Source organism: Myodes glareolus, chromosome 19 (assembly GCF_982192425.1).
Source record: "Myodes glareolus chromosome 19, mMyoGla1.1, whole genome shotgun sequence".
Taxonomy (NCBI): domain Eukaryota; kingdom Metazoa; phylum Chordata; class Mammalia; order Rodentia; family Cricetidae; genus Myodes; species Myodes glareolus.
The window spans coordinates 45845510-45867634 of record NC_142044.1 but is presented as its reverse complement, the minus strand read 5'-3'; the positions used below and the strand labels follow the sequence as shown (position 1 = coordinate 45867634).

Sequence of the window (22125 nt, the reverse complement as noted above, 5' to 3'; positions counted from 1 at the left end):
ATTGTGATCGAGTGGTCTCAGGCTGCCTGTGCTGGGACACCAGCATGCAACTGGACAGGTTGCTGGTCTATTGAGCTGTTGAAGACACCTTGTTGCTACAGCCTTTGGATGTAATCTATCTGGTTCCTTATGGAAACGTTTAAGTTTGGGCTGCAAAGTTTTTTTTTTGAAAGTAATTTTATTAAATTATAAAAGTTTCCATTTCCGCCCCTCCCCCAACACCCTCCCACTCCCCCCTGGGCTGCAAAGTTTTGAAATTTTGCAAATGCAAACTTCCATGTGAGTTTAAGCTTAGCCCATTGAGTCATCACCCAAAGGGCCTGCTCTTCTTATTTTTGTTACTTATTTACTTGTTTGTTTTGAGTTTTCAAGGCAGGGTTTCTTTGTGTAACCTTGGCTGTCCTGGAACTCTGTCCATATACCAGGCTGGCCTCGAACTCACAGAGATCCACCTGCTTCTGCCTCCTGGGTGTTATTTTTATTTTCTGTGTATAGGTATCTTGCCGTATGTATGTTTGTTCACCATGTCTATGCCTGGTGCCTACGGAGACCAGAAGAGGGCATTGGACACTCTGGAAATGGAGTTAGCAGATGGCTGTGAGTCTCCTTTCGGGTGCTGAAAATCGAACCCGGTGCCATCTCTGAGCCTTCTCTCCAGTCCCCATTTTTTTATCTTTATTTTGGAGTCTCCTTTGTAATCCAAGCAGGCCTTGAACTCATGATCTTCCATCCTGGCCTCTCAAGTATTGAGGCTACAGGTGGGGCTACCGGTGTGAACCACCATGCCTGGACTTCAACAGCCGGGTCAATGTGGAAAGGTCTGGTTGTTACTTTTCAGACTTGAATTGCTGCCCCATCCCCCTCTGTTTCCTGTCCTCTGTTTCCTCACTTCTCTTTCTGGAACACCTGTCACTCAGGGCCCTGGACTTCCTGTGCTGATCCCTCACTCCCTGGTCTTGCTTTAGTTCTTATGTTTGACCCTTTTGGTCCTCCCTCCCCCCCCTTCCCCCCCCCCCCCCCCCCCCCCGTCCTGCAGGCCGTGCCAGCGGCAGCTTCTGAACTTGGCTGTTTCAGTTCTGCTTTGCTATTTTTTTCACGCACATGATTATATTATTGCCCATTTCAGTCACACAAGCACACCATCTTACCTCCTGCAGAGATTGATGATAATTTTCTTTTTTAAATTTGTTTTTGTTTTTGTTTTTTGAGACAGGATTTCTCTGTGTAACAGCCCTGGCTTTCTTGGAACTAGCTCTTGTTGTCCAGGCTGGCCTAGAACTCAAAGAGATCTTCTTGTCTCTACCTCCAGAGTGCTGGGGATTAAAGGTGTGCACCACTACCGCCTGGTTGCTTTTTTAAATTTTTTACATGTATTTATTTTGTATATGAGGTCTGTGGAAAGTCTGCAAAAGTTGGTTCTCTCCTTCCATCATGTGGCTCCCAGAGACCAAACTCCGTTGTCAGGCCTAGTGGCAAGCATCTCACCCACTGAGCCATCTCACTGGCTCCAAAATTAATGTTTAAAAACCACTGTTGAGGGGCTGGAGAGATGGCTCCAATGGTTAAGATCATTGCCTGTTCTTTCAAAGGTCCTGAGTTCAATTCCCAGTAACCACATGATGGTTCACACCCATCTGTAATGAGGTCTAGTGCCCTCTTCTGGCCTGTAGGCATATATACACACAGAATACTGGATACATAATAAATAAATAAATAAACAAACAAATAAATAAATATTTTTTTTAAAAACCCACTGTTGTTTTCTTTCCTCGGTTTCCAAATTCTATATGCTGGCTTTCTCTTTTCTTTTCCAAATTCTGTAACAGGCTTTTCTCAGATGACCAGGAATCTTTGGATGTCTTCTCACAATAAAAGAAATGAATAAGCCAGGCTGTAGTAGCACACGCTCTTAATTCCAGCACTCAGGAGGCAGAGGCAGGCAGATCTCTGAGTTCAAGGTCAGTCTGATATACAGAGCTAGTTACAGGACAGTCAAGGCTGTTATACAGTGAAGCCCTGTCTCAAAGAAAAAATAAAAACAAGAAAGAAAGGGAGAGAAAGAGAGAAAGAAAGAGGGAGGGAGGGAGGGAGGGAGAAAGAGAGAGGGGGGGAAGTCTATGAGTGGCAGTTTGGCAGTTAAGATTCATTATTCCTGGAATACCAATGACTTCAGGATTTTCCTTTTGGAATGGCCAGCATCTTCAGGACTCCAGGGATAAGGGTCTGTCTGACTTTAGGATTCTGGGAGCTCACTGGAGCAGAGCACTGGAGGGGGTGTCTGCAATCAGCATTCAGTGTCAACCTACTTCAGAGGAATTCCCACATCCGTGCCTCTCCTCCTTTGACCTTTTCCAAACAGAAGCTCAGGTGTCTCCCAGGACAGGGACCAGTGGCTGGAGAGAGGAAACGCTTCTAAGGATCTAACCAATGTTCAGGTGTTGGACCCTGAAGCCCAATCACCGAGGAGGAGTGGCCCCAAGAGACCACTCTCACACCGCAGATGATGTAAAAGGATGAGGATTTAATTCTGTCACGACCGGGTCTTTCAGCATTCGAGAAGCCAAAAGACCCCGAATAGCTGGTACAGGCTACTTTTAAAGTAAAAAGCCACAGAAACAAGGGGGGGGGAATCTGGGGGTTGTTTTTCCAACTATTAGGATTGGTTGATTCAAAGGGCTACTAGCAATGATTGGTCTGAGCCACAGCAAGAGAGTGGTTGCTAGATCAGGCAGGGTAAGGGGGAAACATCTGTGAGTCATCCTAACCGTATCTGAGGAACTGAATCAATATCCCCTGACCAAGGCCACGGAACTAAGTCAACATCTAAGGGTTATCTTGCCCCAATTCCAATAACTGAGTTCTATCTGGAGAATATCCACAAGGACACAGGGTGATGGAAAATCCCCAACATTCCAGTACGTGTATGTGCAGTTGTTAGGTCCTTGGTTCCCAGGGGAGGGTGGAGCACTGCTGCTGAGAGGCCTCAGAGTTGTCCTAGAGTTTTTCACAAGGATATTTGCAAATAGGTTGCTTTGAGCTTTCTTTCTCCCTTTTCGAGAAGCGGCTGCTTTTGCAGATGCTGTGGGAATGAGGCCGGTTCTTCCACTTTCTCCATGTCTGGAAAGAGTCTGGGGTCAGCCAAGACCGGTAACACAGCTTATATTCTTTCCAATTTCCAGGTCTCTGTTTTCTTTCTGTCTTTAAAAGATTCATTTGCACCAGAGAGATAGCTCAGTCTCTAAAGTGTCTGCTACACAAGTTTGAGGACCTGAGTTCAGGTCTCCAGAATCTATGTAAATAAGTTGGATGCGGAGGTATGCACCTGTAATGTTAGCATTGGGAAGGAAGGGACAGGAGGCTCTCTAGAGCCTGCTACCCAGCCTCTCCAGATGAAATCAGTGAGTTCCAGGTTCAATTAGAGACCCTTGCTGTGGAAACTCCTTCAGCCAATGGCCTTTGAAATGCTGGAGAACTTTGGGTAAAGTCTTGGGTACTATAAAAACAGATGTAGAACCATGTGTATCCTCTCTTGACTGCTGGATTCCTTTCCTGTTCCTCGTTCATGCAGCGGATTGTCGATCTGTGAGTCTACTCCTAAATAAAAAACCCTTTATTACACTCCATTCTGAGCTAGTGTGAAACTACTTTATTGTGGCCTTGCCACACCCAGTCGTGCACAACTGCGACACCTGCTGGCCAATGGAGATAATTACATCTACGACAATTTACTGAAAACCCATTAACAAGGTAAGTTCATTTGATTAATAAATAAATTTTAATATGGTATAATAGCAGACAGAATCATCACCCACAAATTTAATAACCTTTTTTGCTTATTTTATGGATGGTATTCTGCAAGCCTTATGTGGTTTTTCTCATACATTCATTCTTTTGATATTATATCCTTAAAAAAATGATTTGATAGCAGAGTCAAGAATGAAGCACTTTTAGAAATGATACAGTCTTTACAGACTAATAATGAATAGTCAGCTGACAGGATTTATACCATTGAAAACCAAAAGTTAGATGAAAAAATTAATGCCGTTAGAAAGGATAACAGCAATTTGACAGACAAAATTCAATCCACGTCAATGGATTATGAAACCTTACAAAAGAGTGCTGGGAAATTATCTAAAAAAATTCACACTGTTAAAATTGGCAATCAAAATCTGTTAAAAAGTTACAATAAGTTAGCAGATAGAGTATCTCTCCAGGAAGGCAATCTGCACGCCATCCAAATAATATCCAAGGATGAAAAGTTATTATTAATGGAAAATTTTCATACCTTGAAGTCATATGTGCAAAATGAGGACCAAAAGTTATTTGAATTGATGAAATCATTTGAAATATACACAGGTCAAGAGATTCAGGCTTTACAAAAGATGGTGGTAAAAAGATTTAAATCGATTGACGAAATGATGGAAACTGATAAGCAAGGAAAGACGGTACAAGGAAAGGAATTAACATCACCAGTCCTTGTCAGAGTCAGAGATGACTTACCAAGAGTTTTAGCTACTTACCCTGAAATCATCTCTGACAAACCATCAAGTACTAAATACCCAAAAGTGGTGCGGGAGAATTGTCTGTATTCTGTCAATCATATTTTAATAAAACGATGATTGGCCAGGCAGGCAGTATAGGCGGGAAAGCCAGACAGGAAGTAGGGGTGGAGCAAAGAGACTGGGAGTATTCAGGGAAGCAGGAAACTCCCTCTGCACTCCTGCGCAGACCACCAAAGAGGCAGCATGTAACTTGCCCAGCTGAGAAAGGTACGGAGCCATGTGGCTAATGTAGATAATGTGGCTTATGTTATGGGGTAACATAAGTTATAAGAGTTAACAAGAAGCCTGACCTAATGGGCCAATCAGTTTATAACCTTATGGAGTCCTGTGTGTGATTTCTCTTTGGGATTTGCTGGTTGTGGGGTACCGGGCAGGACGGAAACCCCAACAAGCCGGCCCCCTCATGCTACACAAAAGAATTCAAAGAATGTAGATGGGAACCTTTAAGTATGAACAATCTAAAAGAAATTAAGCAAGCAGTAGTATCTTATGGCTTGCATTCACTATTTGCTAGGGAGATGGTAAAGACATGGGCTTCCAGCAATAAAGCTACTCCACACTGGCTTCAATTAGTCTCAGAGGTACTGGAAGACAGGTCGCAACTACTGTTGAAATGCTATTGGAGAGAAGAGGCAAAATGTTTAGAACAACAGGGAAAAGCAAAAGGATTTGAGGCTTCCCAAGATCAAATTCTTGGTGAGGGCCCTTATGCTGACCCACAGGATCAAGCTCTTTATGATGAATGCATCTTCTCCCTATGCCATACAGCAGCCTTAAATGCTTGGGACAGGATTCAAGAACTAGGAAAAATAATTAAATCTTATTTAGGGTTAAACAAGGCCAAAGTAACTTTTTACAAAGATTAGCTAAGGCTGTACAAGTAGGAGTAAAGGAGTCAGAAGCTAGACACATACTTATTAGATCTCTGACTTTTGAAAATGCCAACTTAGAATGCAAAAAGATACTTATGCCTTTAACGGTTACATTAGCACCAATGACTGAATGGATCCTGCATACAATGAACGTTGAGGCATTTGACTATAATACTGAGGCTTGGGTAGGAGAAGCAATTTCCAAAAGAATGAGGAGACATAAAAATGCCAAATGTTTTAATTGTGGTAAAGTAGGACATTTGAGAATGGATTGTAGACAAGGCATTCCTAAAAATAATGTTTTCTCTGGAAATGACAAAAATAGAAGACCTCAATCTTCTGGATTATGTGGAAGATGTGGCAAAGGCCAACATTGGACCAATAAATGTAGATCAACAAAAGACAGACAAGGTAACCAGTTACCAATGGGAAATTCCTGGGGGGGGGCCCTCTCGCAGGCCCCTAGGTCAAACATGGTCCAGCCATTCCCATTAACTATGAAGGACATGCCTCATTGGGAAATCTAAAAAATCCAGTGCCTGCTTTAAAAAAATGCTGTTCTGGATTATGAAATAAATATGTAAGATAAATCAAAAATTCAATAGAAAATAGGAAACATATATTTTTGCAGAGTTCTATAAATGATCAAAGACCAAAGCTGATAGAGCAAATAAATAACATTATAATTGAAGGATTATGGGACATGGGTGCGAATGTAGCTATTATTACTCCAGAATCTTGACATCCAAACTGGCCTCCTGAAGAGGCAGATATTCGAGTCCTAGGAATTGGATCCTTATCTCAAGTGAAACAAAGCACAAGATGGGTTGAATGCATAGGGCCAGAAGAATTGAGGGGAAGGCTGAGGCCATATGTGGCTAATATCACAGTGAATTTGTGGGGTCATGATCTACTGCAACAGTGAAATACTCATATTAACATTCCTTCAGTCCCAGAAACTTATTTTCTGGGAAGGATATTATAAAGTACTATAAGAAACGGTCACCAGTCATTCAAGCTGTACAAAAACACAAACCAATTAACAAACCTCCAGAGGTACTAATGGCCTTATCTTTAAAATGGTTAACTGAGAAACCAATATGGACTAAGTAATGACCTTTAACAGAAGAGAAACTACAGGCTTTAGAACAGCTGGTACAGGAACAACTAAATGCTCACCATTTTGAAGAATCAGCCAGCCCTTGGAATTTTCCTGTGTTTGTGGTTAAAAAGAAATCTGGTTAATGGAGAATGGTGACAGATCTAAGAGCTGTCAATAAGGTTATTCAATCTATTGGCCTTCTACAATCTGGAATTCCTTTGCCTTCCCTATTATCTAAAGGATGGCCTCTTATACTTATTGACTTAAAAGATTATCACCTGACACAGAAAGAATCGACTTTGATTGAAGAGAAATTATAGAAGGCATATATGGATCATGTGGATACAAATCTTAACTGTATTCTTGTCATATTGCCTTTCAGAATTTCCCCTACAGGAATTTTAATGCAGAGGGAAGATATTATCTTGGAATGGATCTTTTTACCACATAAACTGAGTAAAAAATTAAAAATGTATGTGGAAAAAGTCTCTGAATTAATTATAAAAGGAAAATTGAGACTTCATCAACTAGCAGGAATAGACCCAGCAGAGATTATAGTGCCTGTTACTAACGATGAAATTAAAGAATTACGGGAAGACAGTGAACCCTGGCAAAGAGCTTGTGCTAATTTTTTAGGAGAGATTAATAGCAACTATCCCCAAAGCAATAGAATTAACCTTATAAAGAGAGCCACTTGGATTCTTCCCCGCATTGTAAGTTACACACCAATAGCTGGAGCCCATACATTCTGTACTGATGCAGATTACAAATCAGAAGATTTAAGTTAGGTAGAACAAAGCCCTTATAATTCTGTCCAAAAGTCAGAATTCTGTGCCATTTTCATGGTACTAAGGGATTTTTAAAAACCTCTCAATATAGTTGCTGATTTGTAATACACTGAAAGAGTCATCTTCCATATTGAAACCACTAAATTTATACCAGATAATACAGTATTGACTTCATTATTCATCCAGGTTCAAAATATAATCAGGAATAGGCTTTGTCCCATTTACATAACACACATTCAATCCCATACAGGTCTGCCAGGTCCTCTAGCACAATGTAATGTAGAAATTGATCAATTATTGATTGGAAATGTGCTGAAGGCCTCAGAATTTCAGAAAAAAAAAACCATGATGTCAATAGCAAAGGTTTAAAGAGAGTTTTCTGTTACATGGCAACAAGCTAAAGAGATGTCCTACTTGCTCTTTCTATAGCCAAACACCACTACCTTCAGGGAGTAACCCAAAGGGTGCTCAAAGGAATGAATCTGGCAGATGGATGTGTTCCACTTTACAGAATTTAGAAAATTAAAATATGTACACCACACCATTGACATCTATTCAGGTTTTCAATGGGCAACTGCCTTTGAGCTCAGAAAAGGCTGATTCAGTAATTACACATTTATTAGAAGTTATGTTCATCATGGGTATTCCTGCACAGATAAAGACAGACAATGGTCCAGCATATGTCTCTATGAAAATGAAACAGTTTTTTGATTATTATATTACAGGTATACCAAACAATCCTACAGGTCAGGCAGTTATAAAAAGACCAAATAGAACCATAAAGGATATGTCAAACAAACATAAAGGGATGGAAAATATCCCCAGAAGTAGATTGCATAATGGTCTATCAACCTTGAACTTTTAAAAAATAATTTATTTATTTATTTATTATGTATACAATAGTCTCTGTGTATATGCCTGCAGGCCAGAAGAGGGCACCAGACCCCATTACAGATGGTTGTGAGCCACTATATGGTTGCTGGGAATTGAACTCAGGACCTTTGGAAGAGCAGGCAATGCTCTTAATCTCTGAGCCATCTCTCCAGCTCCAACCTTGAACTTTTTTAATGCTAGTGAGAAAGGAACAACAGCAACAGAGAGACATTGGATAATAGAAAAATCTTCTAAATTAAATCAGCTGGTGTATTTCATGGATATGTTAACCTCACTATGGAAACCAGGAGATGTGCTACGGTGGGGAAGGGGTTTTGCTCTTCTTTCCACAGGAAAAGAAAAGCTATAGATACCATCAAAATTTATAATGAGTCGGTTTGTAAGATAAACCTCTTGAGAAAGAGAAATGACAGCTCATCCACAGAGGTGATAATCATACGGGTAGTAAGGAAACCTCATAGGGTTTGGGGCAGGGTTCTGTTCTTGTTTTTGCATGAAAATACACATCTTCAAAAAAGTCGAGAGACCTTGAACATCTAGATGCCTAAAGAAGAAAAGATAACTATCCAGAAATAATCACCAAGCAAAGAGAAATCTGACTTATGATAAATCTGACTTATGACTTAGGGTAAAATTTCATTACCTGAAAATACACACACACACACACATACACACACACACACACACATACACACTTAAAAATTAAAGCTGGCTTTGGAGTTGGACAATGACTATCCTTCTCTAAATACAAGCATGTTGTTAAAAGAAAATTTCAGAATTTCTGTCTCATATCAGTAGCCATCTGGTATGGAACAGAAAGAAGAAAGAATTTAGGAAAGATTTTACTTTTCCCCATAAATATTTTTTCTCTATCATACCTTTCATTGAATAAATGTCTTTATGAATAATAATTAAGTTTTCCACAATGAACAATAAATTTTCTTTCAGTAATCTTTGAAGTTTCCAGAAAGAAGATGGAGCCCCAAAACAACAATTCCATCTGGTTGATATGATGTCATGATGCTGATAATGTTACTTTAAGATCGGTTTTGAGTACCAACTGCTCAAGACAATTACAACTTGGTTAGCTGAAATGGTGCACCTTCTTACAACATTCTGGCCAGAACTTCAAATGAGAACTTCAGAAAAACCCTGCCAACTACTCAGAGACTATTTGCAGTTATACCAGACAGTAATCTTGAAACTTAATCATCATTTTAGTTTCACAGGACCTATAGAAAGAACATCGTCCCAATGACAGCTGGAAGTAATTCTAGAAGATGATGTCTGATGTCCTCTCTCCCAACAAAGTTTGTCCTCAGGATTAGGGACATTAATTAGGGGTTGATTATAACTGGTATAGGGTTAGGTGTTGGGTGGAAATTATGTAGACTCAAGGATCTCTTTTCAAAAAAAAAAAGAAAATTGGTTGGGTGTAACATGAAGGGGCCATCTTGTTGGGGTTTCTGTCCTACCTGGTACCCCACAGCTGGCAAGCCCTAAAGAAAATCACACAGAGATCTCCATAAGTTATAAAACTGATTGGCCCATTAGCTCAGGCTACTTATTAGCTCTTATAACTTATGTTAGCCCATTATTTTTTTTCTATGTTAGCCACACGACTCAGTATCTTTCTTAGCAGGGCAGTTTACATCTTGCCTCTCCGGTGGTCTGGGCAGAACTGCGGAGGGAGCTTCCTGCTTCCTAGAATACTCCTGTACTCATCGCCCCGCCTCTACTTCCTGTCTGGTTGACCTACCTATACTTCCTGCCTGGCCAATCAGTGTTTATTTAAAATATGATTGACAGAATACAGACAATTTTCCCGCACCAGTTGGGTAGATTAGTGTGAACTTACTCACACTAATAATAATAGTAATAGCATGAATACTTGTGAGCTATTATTTATAAACAATTTACATTGGTATATATTCTTGTATATTGATATAATTTCAAATTATATTTGTTATATTAAATATGATCCTATTTCTGTTTACAATATTTGTACACCTATGCAGTTATTTTGTCATTGTATGCATACATGGTTCTACCTCTGCTTAAGACATTTGTATATTGATACAATTTTGGGATATATTTATCATATTTCACTATACATTTCTATCTCTGATCAAGATACTTATACATTGTTTACATTTTGAGGTCATTGTCCTCATTTGCTGCACAGTTGTTTAAAGATTGCTTAATATTCTAATATGAAGCCTTACTCTTTAAGCTATATAGGTATTAAAAATTATAGGTCAATAGTTATCCAGGTTTGTCATACCTATAGTTAGACTAATCAGGTTCTTTAGATACAAAGAGACTGTATTCCACATAGATAGGTAATCTTCAACCACTTCAAAGAACTGAGACTATGACATTTAAATAACTTAGGGTTCTGTTGATGTGAGACACAATTGCTCCTGGCAATTGATCTATTTCCGAGAGAATGTTGGACACCAAAGAAACTCCATTTGGAGCTTGTTTTCTTCTTGGCAAAACTGGCCTTTGGGCAAAGAAATGCTCATGCCTTGATCACTGACAAAATGCATGGTATCTGGACTAGACAAGCAGGATACAATAAAAAAGACTGCCAAACCTGTCCATGCCAAGACAGGGTAAGATGCTTTTAAATTTTTTTTCCTACCTCTGAAAATGGTCTGTCAGTTACTCTAGGCCTTAGCCAAAGTTGGTTTGCCCCAACGTTGAAAATGAGACTGGGTGATTGCCCAGGTAGCCAGTTGTCTCTATCATTCATTGCACATTTGGGAAGTTGCTTGATTGCATTTCCTGTTTCTATTCTCAGGTCTTCAGTGGGGTTTAAGACTATAGGTAGTTGTAGTTACTTTCCTCTCATGACTTAGCTATTTATTTATTTATTTATTTATTTATTTATTTATTATGTATACGATGTTCTGCAGGCCAGAAGAGGACATCATATCTCAATACAAATGGTTGTGAGCCACCATGTGGTTGCTGGGAATTGAACTCAGGACCTCTGGAAGAGCAGTCAGTGTGCTCAACCTCTGCGCCATCTCTCCAGCCCTAGCCAAGCCATTTCTAATAAATACGAGACTTAGACTCCTTAGAATAGGATAATTATTAAACCATTTAATATATGTTTCTTGCTTAATATTCTTTATGCTGGTTGTAATTCTAATTTTTATACTTGATATCTTTTTTTGTATATAGTTTTGTATTGGGTTTGGAGCTCTTATTTTGACAAAATGGGGAGGTGCTGTAGGAACCCCTTCAGCCACTGACCTTTGTGGTGCTGGATTACTTTGGGCATGGTCTTGGGTATTATAAAAATAGATGGAGAAACATGTGCACCTTCTCTTAGCCGCTGGATTTGGTTCCTGTTCCCTGCTCATGCAGAGGATTGCCAAGTCTCTGTGACTGTCGAGTCTGTAAATCTACCCCTAAATAAAAAACCCTGTGTTATACTCCATTCTGAGCTAGTGTGGGACTGCTTCATTGTTATCACATACAGACCCTATCCAAAAAGAACTAAGTGGAGTGTTGCATTAGTTGTGTATAATATTATACACGCACACATAATCAACACCATATATATGTATGTGTGTATGCAATTTATTTTAATGGCTTACGGGTTGCAGTCCAACACTGGCTTGCTGTGAACGGAAAGTCCAGGAATCTAGTAGTTGCTCAGCCCCACAGGGCTGGGTGTCTCAACTGATCTTCTGTATATCCTGGAATCCTGAACAAATAGGCTTCAATGAAGGAAGGAAGGTGCTAGCAAGGCAACGGCAAACAGACAAAGGACAAAAGCTTTACTTCTTCCATGTCACTATATAGGCTTCCAACAAAAGATGTGGCCCATATTAAAGATGTGTCTTCCCAACTCAAGATACAGTTCAGAGGTATGTCTTCCTACTTCAAAGGTCCAGACTAGAAGTAGGTTCACTCACTTTTCAAACTAAGCAGGAAATCTCTCACAGGTGTGCTCACCTTTTCTGGCTTGTAGTTTCAGATACAAGTTCTTCTTGACAACGAAGAAGAGCCGTCACAAGAGTGACAGAAGACACCAACATTGCATCTAGATCTATGTACACATGCATGTGTGCACATACCCTCATGTGCACAGAGATTCCACTCAATCATATATGCAAATACATCTGAAAACAACATTCTTTTGCTGTACATTTCTGGGTCCTGTGCTGAGGAGCTCTGCACCATTTATGGGCACATCATTGGATGCACTGGCCATGCTTCACATGGCAAATCCCCTCTAGTGGGATATGCACTTGTCTTAGGGCTTCCATTACTGTAAAGAGACACCATGACCACAGCCACTCTTATTACGGAAAACATTTCATTGGGGCTGGCTTACAGTTTCAGAGGTTTAGTCATTATCATTGTGGCAAGAAGCATGGTGGCATGTGGGCAGATATGGTGCTGGAGAAGGAGTTGAGAGTTCTACATCTAGATTCATAGGCAGCAAGAAGAAGATCACTCTGGGTATGAATTGGGCATCTGAGACTTCAAAGCCTGCCTCCAGTGACATACTTTCTCCAACAAGGCCACTTCCTATGGGCCAATGGGGGCCTTTTTTATTCAAACCATCACAGCACTTTTCATAGTCAAAAGCAATATTCGAAGTTAGGGAAAGATGGTTCAGCAATTAGGAGTACATATTGCTCTTGCAGAGGACCTGAGTTCCATTCCCAGCACCCGCTCAAGCACCTCACAACCACCTATAACTTCAGATTCAGAGGATCCAACACTATCTTCTGGACTCCATAAGCAGCCATACTCATATACAGATAATTATAAATAAAAAAGACCCAAGTGTGGTGGTACACACCTTTAGGCCCAGCACTCGAGAAGTAAAGACAGGCAGATCTCTGTGAGTTGGAATCTAGCCTAATCTATATAGTGAGTTCCAGGCCGGTTACATAGTGAGGTTATCTACTTATCTATCAAATATATATAATAACAAAACTGAACATCCTGAAATGTTTATTTGATTTTCCTCAAACTCAATGAAAATAGATGTTTGGATGTGGATTATTGTGGTTTGAGTAGTACTTCCCCCCAACATTCCTGTATTGAACCTTAACCCCCAGTGTGATGGTATTTAGAGATAGGGCACTGGAGGATTGGGGTGATTAGGTAAAGAGATAGAACCTTCACGAATTAGATTAATACTCTTAAAATACGATACCATCCCCACCCCCATATATCATGTGGGGATAGGAAAAGCTGGTTGTCTGCAAACTGGGGAAGAAACTTTCCAGACACTGCATCCACAAATGTCTCGGTTGACCCTGGACTTCTCAGTCTCCAGATTTCTGAGATATAATTTTTATTATTTAAGCCCTTAAGTTTATAGCATTGGTATGCCAACCAGAGTACACTGAAACATACGTCCAAAAGATCTTCTCATTATGAAGTGCTGTGGGTGTGTGGGGTGTGTGTGTATGTGTGTATGTGTGTGTGTGTGTGTGTGTGTGTTACCTCCTCATAGGTCTTCTCATTATGAAGTGCTTTGTGTGGTGTGTGTGTTACCTCCACATAGGTCTTCTCAATATGAAGTGTTGTGGGATGTATGTGTGAGTGCGGTGTGTGTGTCCCTGTCCCCTGGGCGCCTTAGCAGAGACTGGCAGGAAATGATAAAAGATCAGAGTTCCGAAAATGGGATACAGGGGCGAGGTCAGAATCACTCTGACCCAGACTTCCCCAACCCCCCTAAAAGCTCTCAGAGACCGCACACAAGCACAACTTCCCTGTTCTGTCACTAACCATATGTCACCCAATTTTGAGACGTTTGTCTCTTCGATTGTTAAATGAAGAATTTAAAAAGCGCATCTGAAAACGATCCCGGACTTGGTTCCATGGCACTAAGATATACTGACTGCTTATTATGAGATGGACACTTAGTTGTGTCTTGTAGGAAACACGAGAACTGCTTGCTTAGTACAGCTGGCAGAATCATGAGCAAAATATACAAATAAACAAAACAACGTGCAAGGGGTTCGCAGTACTCTTCTTCCACGTTCTACTGGACGGCGTTGCACAATTTAGTACATAACTAGCTATTGAGGGCTCATTATGGAATGCGTCTGTGGTTCCTGGCTGCAGAAATTTAAGGAAACTCACAAACCACTCTAGGACCAAGACACCACTGCAAATGGTTTGAGAGCTGGGGTGGATTAGTAACATAGGAACTTTTTTTTCCTGGCTGCCTAGGCGACCCGACAGGAAGTACGCGAAGGACCGCACGGCTGCGCAGCCGCAGTGTGCCTTTGTCGCCGCGGTAACGAACGCTGGCTCCGTGTCTCGCTATGAACGCCAGGGTAGCTCGGGTCGGGTGGTCCCGGGGGCTCTGGGGACGCCGCGCCGCCTCGAGCCACGGGGAGCCGCCCCCGGACGCCGTGGACGTGGCGGAGCTGCTGCGGGACGCCAGCTCGGCCGAGGAGGGGGCCCAGGAGGCGGTAGCGCGGCGGCCGCCCGCGCGCTGCTCAGTGCTGCTATTCCCCGGCCAGGGCAGCCAAGCGGTCGGCATGGGGGGCGGCCTGCTCGGCTTCCCACGCGTGCGCCAGCTCTACGAGGCCGCGCACCGGGTGCTGGGCTACGATCTGCTGGAGCTGTGCCTGCGCGGGCCTCAGGAGGACCTGGACCGCACGGTGCACTGCCAGCCCGCCGTCTTCGTGGCCTCGCTGGCTGCCGTGGAGAAGCTACATTACCTGCAGCCAGCGGTGAGCGGAGGAGAGTCTGCTGGGTCTGCGGGGTCCTCAGTCTGGTTCTTATTGGTCCCCATTGTTAGTATTCTAGACCCCCTGCACAAAATAAGAATCCTTGCTCCAGGGGTGTTTGCATTTTAGAAGAGACAGACAGTTCACACTTAATGCACCGAGTTAATAATAGTACAGTATAGTACATTCAGGATGAATGTGTTGGGCCGGAGAGATGGCTCTGAAGTTACGAGGACCTGGGTTCGGTTCCCAATATCCATGTGGTGGTTCACAACTATCCATAACTTCAGTTCCATGGGATCCGACACTGTTTTATGACTTCCATGGGTACCAAGTATATGCACGACGTGCACATAACATTCAAGCAAGCAAAACATAAATATACATAAATCATTTTAAGATTTTATTTATTTATGTATTGAGGGACTCAATATAGAGAAGGCTCAGCGGTTAAGAGTGCTGGCTGCTCTTCCAGAGGACCCAAGTTCAATTCTCAGCACCCACATGGCAGCTCACAACTGTCTGTCACTCCAGTTCCAGGGGATCCTGGTCTACATAGCAAGTTTCAGGTCAATCAGGGCTACACAGTGAGACCCTGTCTGAAAAAGAAAATGGCATGGCAGATATAGCATGTGACTTTACTTGCTTTTGAAATAGAGTAATACCAGGGCAATCCATGTTCCTGGAGCTGAGACCCTCTGTTTCACCTTCACAGCCACCTTGTAAGATGAAATGACAGAAGGCTCAAAGTTACAGGAATGAGTATGGTCCTGTGGCACGTTTACTTAATGTTTACAATGTTTACTTTGGGCCAAGGCTGTGCTTTTTATAGAGATTAGCATTACCTACTTAATAGTAGTATAAAGTAGGTCTGGGGGACTGAAGTCCAGTTCTCTGTGGCCTGGAAAATCATACTTTTGCTTTGCTTGGGAGCATGGGACGGATGAACTGTAATGTGGCTGTGTTGTCAGTGACCTCAAAATCCTTTAGCTTCAGTCTCCCTCAGTGCTGTGATGACAGCCATGAGTGGCCTTAGCAGGGTGCATGTAATTTCTTTCACCTGTGTGCCCAAGAAACTGCTCTGGTAGTGCAGAGAAGGCAAAAGCACCCAGAGTTCTGGGTCATGGTGTGACCAGGATTGACTCTCATCCATCTTCCTCCGGAAGGTCCTCGTCCATAAAGGTCTAGACTCGGGTTGTCGGCCCAGCTCTGTGTCCTCTTCGAGCTGGAGTACCAGGCCATTAGAATCGGCTCATGGTGACACTTAACTGCCCTACCAATTCCCAGGGGCATCCCCGGGACTGAACTCTTGCTGAGGGCTCAGCCTCATGTTCTGCTCTGTCACCGCAGGTTATTGAGAACTGTGTTGCTGCAGCTGGATTCAGTGTGGGGGAGTTTGCAGCCCTTGTGTTTGCTGGAGCCATGGAGTTTTCTGAAGGTATACAAGGAGTTTGGCTTGTGCGGGGTGTGTTCTTGCTGGGCTCAGTGGGGACAGGGGACTCTGGACAGTGGTGCTGGACCCACTCCAAGGTTGTCATGAGGGGAGCACAGGGCTGAAGATGACCCTGGAGCTCAAGGACCAAATTCCACTGATCCCCTTTGAAGCCTGAAGGATTCAGTGCAGATTTACTGTCTACGTGTGATCTCATGAAGTCTGGTCCTTTGGTCACCTTCCTTCACTGCCCTCTGCATTCTTTTTTTTAGTTACATGAAACTGTGCTTGTGTGAGTGCATGTGCGCATGCGTGCACATGCCATGGCATATGTAAGAGGGTCAGAGGATAATTTTTAGGAATTAGTCTATCTTTCCTTCCAACATGAGAATTTCCAGGATGGAACTCAGGTTGTTAGGTTTGTCCGCAGGTACCTTTACACACTGAGCCCTCTTGCTGGCTCTCCTTTTTTATTCCTAAGGCATTCATTCTCTGTGCCTGTCACACCTGGAAGGTGCTCAGTAGGTGTTACACGAAAACAAAAGTAAATGAGCACTTTGCTCATTGCCTAGTGTATGTATGCAAAGCCCACTCCGCATCCGCATGAGTGCAGGGAACTGAACTTGGATCCTCTGCAAGAGCAGTTAGTACTCTTAACCGACGAGCCATCTTTCCAGATTTTTTTCCTAAGATTTTTTGCTAAAGCTGGGCACAGTAGCATATGTTTGTAGTGTTGGCCTCTTGGGAGATTGTAGCAAGAAGCTCACCTGAACTGAGCTGGGGGCTTGTGCCCTTAATCCTAGCACTTGGAGGGGCAGGTGGATCTATGTGAGTAAGCCAGCATGATCTACATATCAATTTCTATACCCACCAGGGCTACATAGTGAAATACTGTCTCAAAGTGGGATAGGGAGGATTTGAGTTCAGTTCTAGCTTAGGTAACATTCTATCTGAGAGAGATTTGGGGTGGAAGGGAAGGAGAGGCACAGACACACACACACACACACACACACACACACACACACACACACACACAGAGTGAGAGAGCAAGAGCAGATACCACAAGTGACTGACTGGCTAATCAGTACATTGATTTAAAGTTTGCTTTATAGGTCAATACAGGGAAGGGACTTGAATGCACATTTCTCGAGAATTGAGACCCAGGTGGCCAACAAGGACATGTTTATCAACAGTGGTTATCAAAAAAATGCAGGTCAGCCCACATGAGCAGCATTTCATACCCTATGAGAGAGGAGGGTTGAGAATGTGCAGAAATCAGCCCAGGTTCCAGCTTCTTAGAATATAAATAGTGCAGCCACTGTACACTTAAGTTGTAACATGAAGTGTCCACAATACATGAATCCAATTGGTAGAAGGGGCAGATCCTCCAGGGATTGGAGGAGGAAAAGGGAATGAGGTGTTCTTGAGGGATTGGTGCTGGGCATTGAACCTATGGCCTGAAGCGTGTTAGGCATCACTCTACTACTGAGCTATATCTCCAGCCCCAATGCTGGGTTTTGCTTGGTTTTATTTTTTTTATTTTTATTTTTTTTTAGACCAGGGTTTTGCTGTATATCCCTGACTGTCCCAGAACTCACTCTGTAGACCAGGCTGGCCTTGAACTCACAGAGATCCACCTGCCTCTGCCTCCCAAGTGCTGGGATTAAAGTTGTGCACCACCACTGCCTGGCTTCCCAATGCTGTTTTCAAAAGCATATTACTATTATGGACATGGTGGCAGTGTTTCCATTCCTGTTGAAAGCACTAGCTTTGTAGTTTTGCGTGTGCAGTTTACAGAATGGCAGCATATCACAGGTGTGTGCTACATGTCTTTGTGTGGCGTCTGTCACAGTGACTGCTTTCCCACTCACATGGGAGAGATGGTCACACTTACCCTTCACCTTCTTTGCCTTTTCTCCTGCCTCCTGTCAACAGTTCTACATATGTGTGCCCACAGTTGCCCAGGGCTCGGCTGGCAGTCGCTGCCTCTGCCCCACCATCCCACTTTGCTGGGTTATAGGCTTACATAGCCATGCTTGACTTCTCATGTATGAGAAGTGCTAGGGATTTGAACTCAGGTCGATCCTGTGCAGTACGTGCGCCCCTACGCTGTGACCATTAGCACAGCAGATAAAGATGATCAGAACTGTGGCCCTTGGACTGGCAGTCAGCACCACTGTCACTATTCCCCTTGATGATGGCTCACCCTTCATTTCGGTTAGACTTCCAAACGCACTTCTATCTGGATAGGTCTGTATGCAGTGAAAGTCCGAGCCGAAGCCATGCAAGAAGCATCTGAAGCTGTCCCCAGTGGGATGCTGTCTGTCCTTGGCCAGCGTCAGTCCAACTTCACCTTTGCCTGCATGGAAGCCCAGGAGCACTGCAGATCCTTGGGCATAGAGAACCCGGTGTGCCAGGTGTCCAACTACCTCTTTCCTGACTGCAGGGTCATCTCAGGACACCTTGAGGTTAGTGTTGATGGGAGCCACGCTCACAGACTCCAGACCATGTGGAGCAGGGAGTCTGTGAGGTCCCAGTGGGAGGGTGCGTGCCTTGCTGAGCACGGCCTGGAGAAAATGGCTGAGAGCTGAGGGTGTGTGTGGCAGAGTGAGTGCTTCAGAGGGGAGCAGAAGCCAGGGTATCACCTGCACCCCAGCAGATGGAATTTCTGAACCAGTCGCCTGGCTCATGGCTCAGGTCATGTCATGTCCAGGCCTTCCCGTGCTGTGCCTGCAGTCTGATGCTTGCTTTCATAGATCTGTCTGCTGTGGCTTTGTGTTTTACCTTTTTTTCTTTTATTTTTTTTGGGGTGGGTAGGATTTCCCTGGGTTGCCCTGGAACTTACTCTGTAGACCAGGCTGGCCTCAAACTCACAGAGATCCGTTTGCCTCTGCTTCCTGAGTACTAGGATTAAAGGTGTGCACCACCACTGCCAGATGCCTGGTTTTTTTCTTAAGTGTATGATTTTGCATTTGAGTGCTCGATCCTCTGCCATCTGCTGCTTCTCCAAAGTGTCACTAGCACTAGAGACATAAGACCCTTTGGAGTTCCTGTTGTCAAAGTGTGACAACACGGCACCAGTCCAGGGACCCACTAAGGGCCAGGCCAAGCACAAGTGGAGGGGCAGGAGCCCTGTAGAAGTGGCAGCTGGGGGCCCAGTGCTACCCTGAGATGCCAGGGAAGTGCAGCGAGAATCTGTGTAATGGCCAGTTATCACATGTCTAATCCCTCATTGCCAGTCCACCATTGGATAGAAGGTATCCTTATCCCATTTCACAGAAAAGGAAGCTGAGATGGAGAAATAAGAGCCAGAAGTTTGAGAGTCTTTCTTTGTAGCCTATGCTGGTCTTGAACTCACAATCAACACTGTCACAAGCATGTGCCACTGAAGGCCAAATTTGAAGCCCGTGAAGGCACATGCTTATAAACCCAGCACTTAGGAGGTGAAGGGAAAATGATTTGGCCACATAATGAGTTCAAGGCTAGCCTGGAGTACCTATAGCCTTATCTCAAAAATAGCAACATATATGGTTCATATCTTTAATCCCAGCACTTGGGAAGCAGAGGCAGGAGGATATCTGAGTTCAAGGCCAGTCTGGTCTACAGTGAGTTCTAGGCGAGCTCACTACATAGTGAGACCCTGACTCAAATCCAAACAAAACTGCACACGCAGTTCTTTGCCACAGTTCTAACCCCTGTCCTCATCCTGGTGGTTTCCTCCCACTATCTGGGTCACCTTTGCTGGCTGTCTTCAAATACCACCTCTGAATCTGTGAGCACCAAAGCCCCTTGGGGACTAACCTGACATGGTAGGTCACACTGGTCAGTTCTAGGCCAGTGGTTTCTACTAAACAGCCATAGTCACATCTTGGGGCAGGTGCATGTCAACTCCCTCCAAAAATAAATAAATAAATAAAACCACCAGGGGACTGGAGAGATGATGGTGCAGAGGTTAGGAGCACTTGTTCTCGTAGAGGACCCACGTTTGGTTTTCAGAGCCCATATGATCTTTACAACCATCTATAGCTCCAGTTCCAGGGAATCAGGCATCCTCTTCTATTGTCCTCGGACACCAGGCATGAGTGTGGCACCCATGCAGCAAAGCACTCATGCACATAATAATAAAATAAATCCAAAAAAAAAAAAAGAAGAAGAAGAAGAAAGAAAGAAAGACAGGTTGCTGGGGCATTGATTGAAACCAGGTTAACTAGAATTGAAAAAGTGAGCTAAGGTGATAGCTGAAGGGCTTGTGGGCCACATGTGGTGATGGACACCTTGTGATCCTAGCACCCAGGAAGCTCAGCCAGGAGGATTGTGAGCACAAAGCTAGCTTGGGCTCTGCAGTGGCCTTGTCTCAAAAAGCCAGGGGCTGAGGGTGCACCTCAGTGGAGAAGTTTGCTTTGCACACACAGACCCCTGGGTTCCATCCCAGCACCCACCCACACCCACCCTCCCGCCACACACACAAAGACTCCAGCAATAGCTGGAACTTCTGCTTCTGTGAGTGAGATTCCTCATTTTTCCCATCAGGCCCTGCAGTTTCTCCGGAAGAATTCTGCTAAGTATCACTTCAGGCGCACCAAGATGTTGCCGGTGAGCGGTGGCTTCCATACCTGCCTCATGGAGCCGGCCGTGGAGCCCCTGGTGAGAATTCTAGACACGATTGACATCAAGAAGCCACTGGTCGCTGTCCACTCCAACGTCAGCGGACATAAATACATGCATCCCCAGCACATCCGGAAGCTGCTGGGGCAGCAGGTGGTGTCTCCGGTGAAGTGGGAGCAGACAATGCACTCTATCTACAAACGGAAGAAGGGCACTGAGTTCCCCAGCACCTTTGAGGTGGGTCCCGGGCGGCAGCTGGGAAGCATCCTCAAGAGCTGCAACGGGCAGGCATGGAAGTCCTACAGCCACGTGGACGTGATGCAGACCAGCATGGAACCTGATCACCAAGGGCCTTGAGTGGAATGGCCCCAGCGTGAGCCTCTCTACCTGCCCCCTTTCCTCAGACTAGAGGACAGTGGTCACTGCAGTCTCAGTTGTGACTAAGGCTTCCCTTGAAGCATTGCCCTCGAGTGCCACATTGTGTGACTCAACCCATCCCTACACCTGACAAGACATCTGGCTGCAGGGGGGGAGAATTCCTATGCAGACCACCTGCCCAGCCAGCACGCTGCTCTGCCTCTGCACCCAGCCATGCCCCTCAGTGAATCCAGCAAGGGCAAGCCTGGGGTAGCCTTAGACTTGCCCTGTTGGTGCTATGGACGCACTGCTTGGCTTCAAACCAGGCCTGGTGCCAGAGGGGCCCATCAGCCACGTGTTACGCTGCTCGCCCAGGGTTGAGGTCATAGCTTCTTTGGCCTTGAATCTGTCCAATGGCCTTGGCAGCCACTTTGTCCTTGCCTCACTTGACAGCTGAGAGATTGAGTGCCATATACTGTACATATCCAAGAAGCACATATTAAGTGCCTACTGTTTGCCCTAGAGTGGGTGGTCCCTCGTAGAAGAAAACTGGAGCGTGGTGTAAGGTGTGGGGTGTATCTAGGCAAGAAGGATGTCCTGGGATCCTGACTGCCCTAGGCCAGCCCCAGCACATCCATGGAGAGACCCCATCACCAAACTGTCCACTGGACAGTGGTCACTGCAGAATCAGCTATGTCTATGACTTCCCTCACAGCACAGCCTGCTCCACAGCAGGAGGTGAGTGAAGCTCCTGGGAGGACACATAATAAATGAGAGCCTTTTTAAGATGCCCA

The 22125-nt window shown here is 44.1% G+C and overlaps 1 protein-coding gene across 1 annotated transcript; it reads left to right on the top strand.

Annotated features, from left to right (window-relative positions):
• The first annotated feature begins 14483 nt into the window (after nucleotides 1–14483).
• On the top strand, nucleotides 14484–22125 carry Mcat (malonyl-CoA-acyl carrier protein transacylase). Its single transcript, XM_048444994.3, has 4 exons — nucleotides 14484–14940; nucleotides 16288–16375; nucleotides 18620–18837; nucleotides 20900–22125. Exons 1-4 carry the CDS (start codon nucleotides 14527–14529, stop codon nucleotides 21329–21331), a joined length of 1152 nt encoding a protein of 383 aa, XP_048300951.3. The 5' UTR covers nucleotides 14484–14526; the 3' UTR covers nucleotides 21332–22125.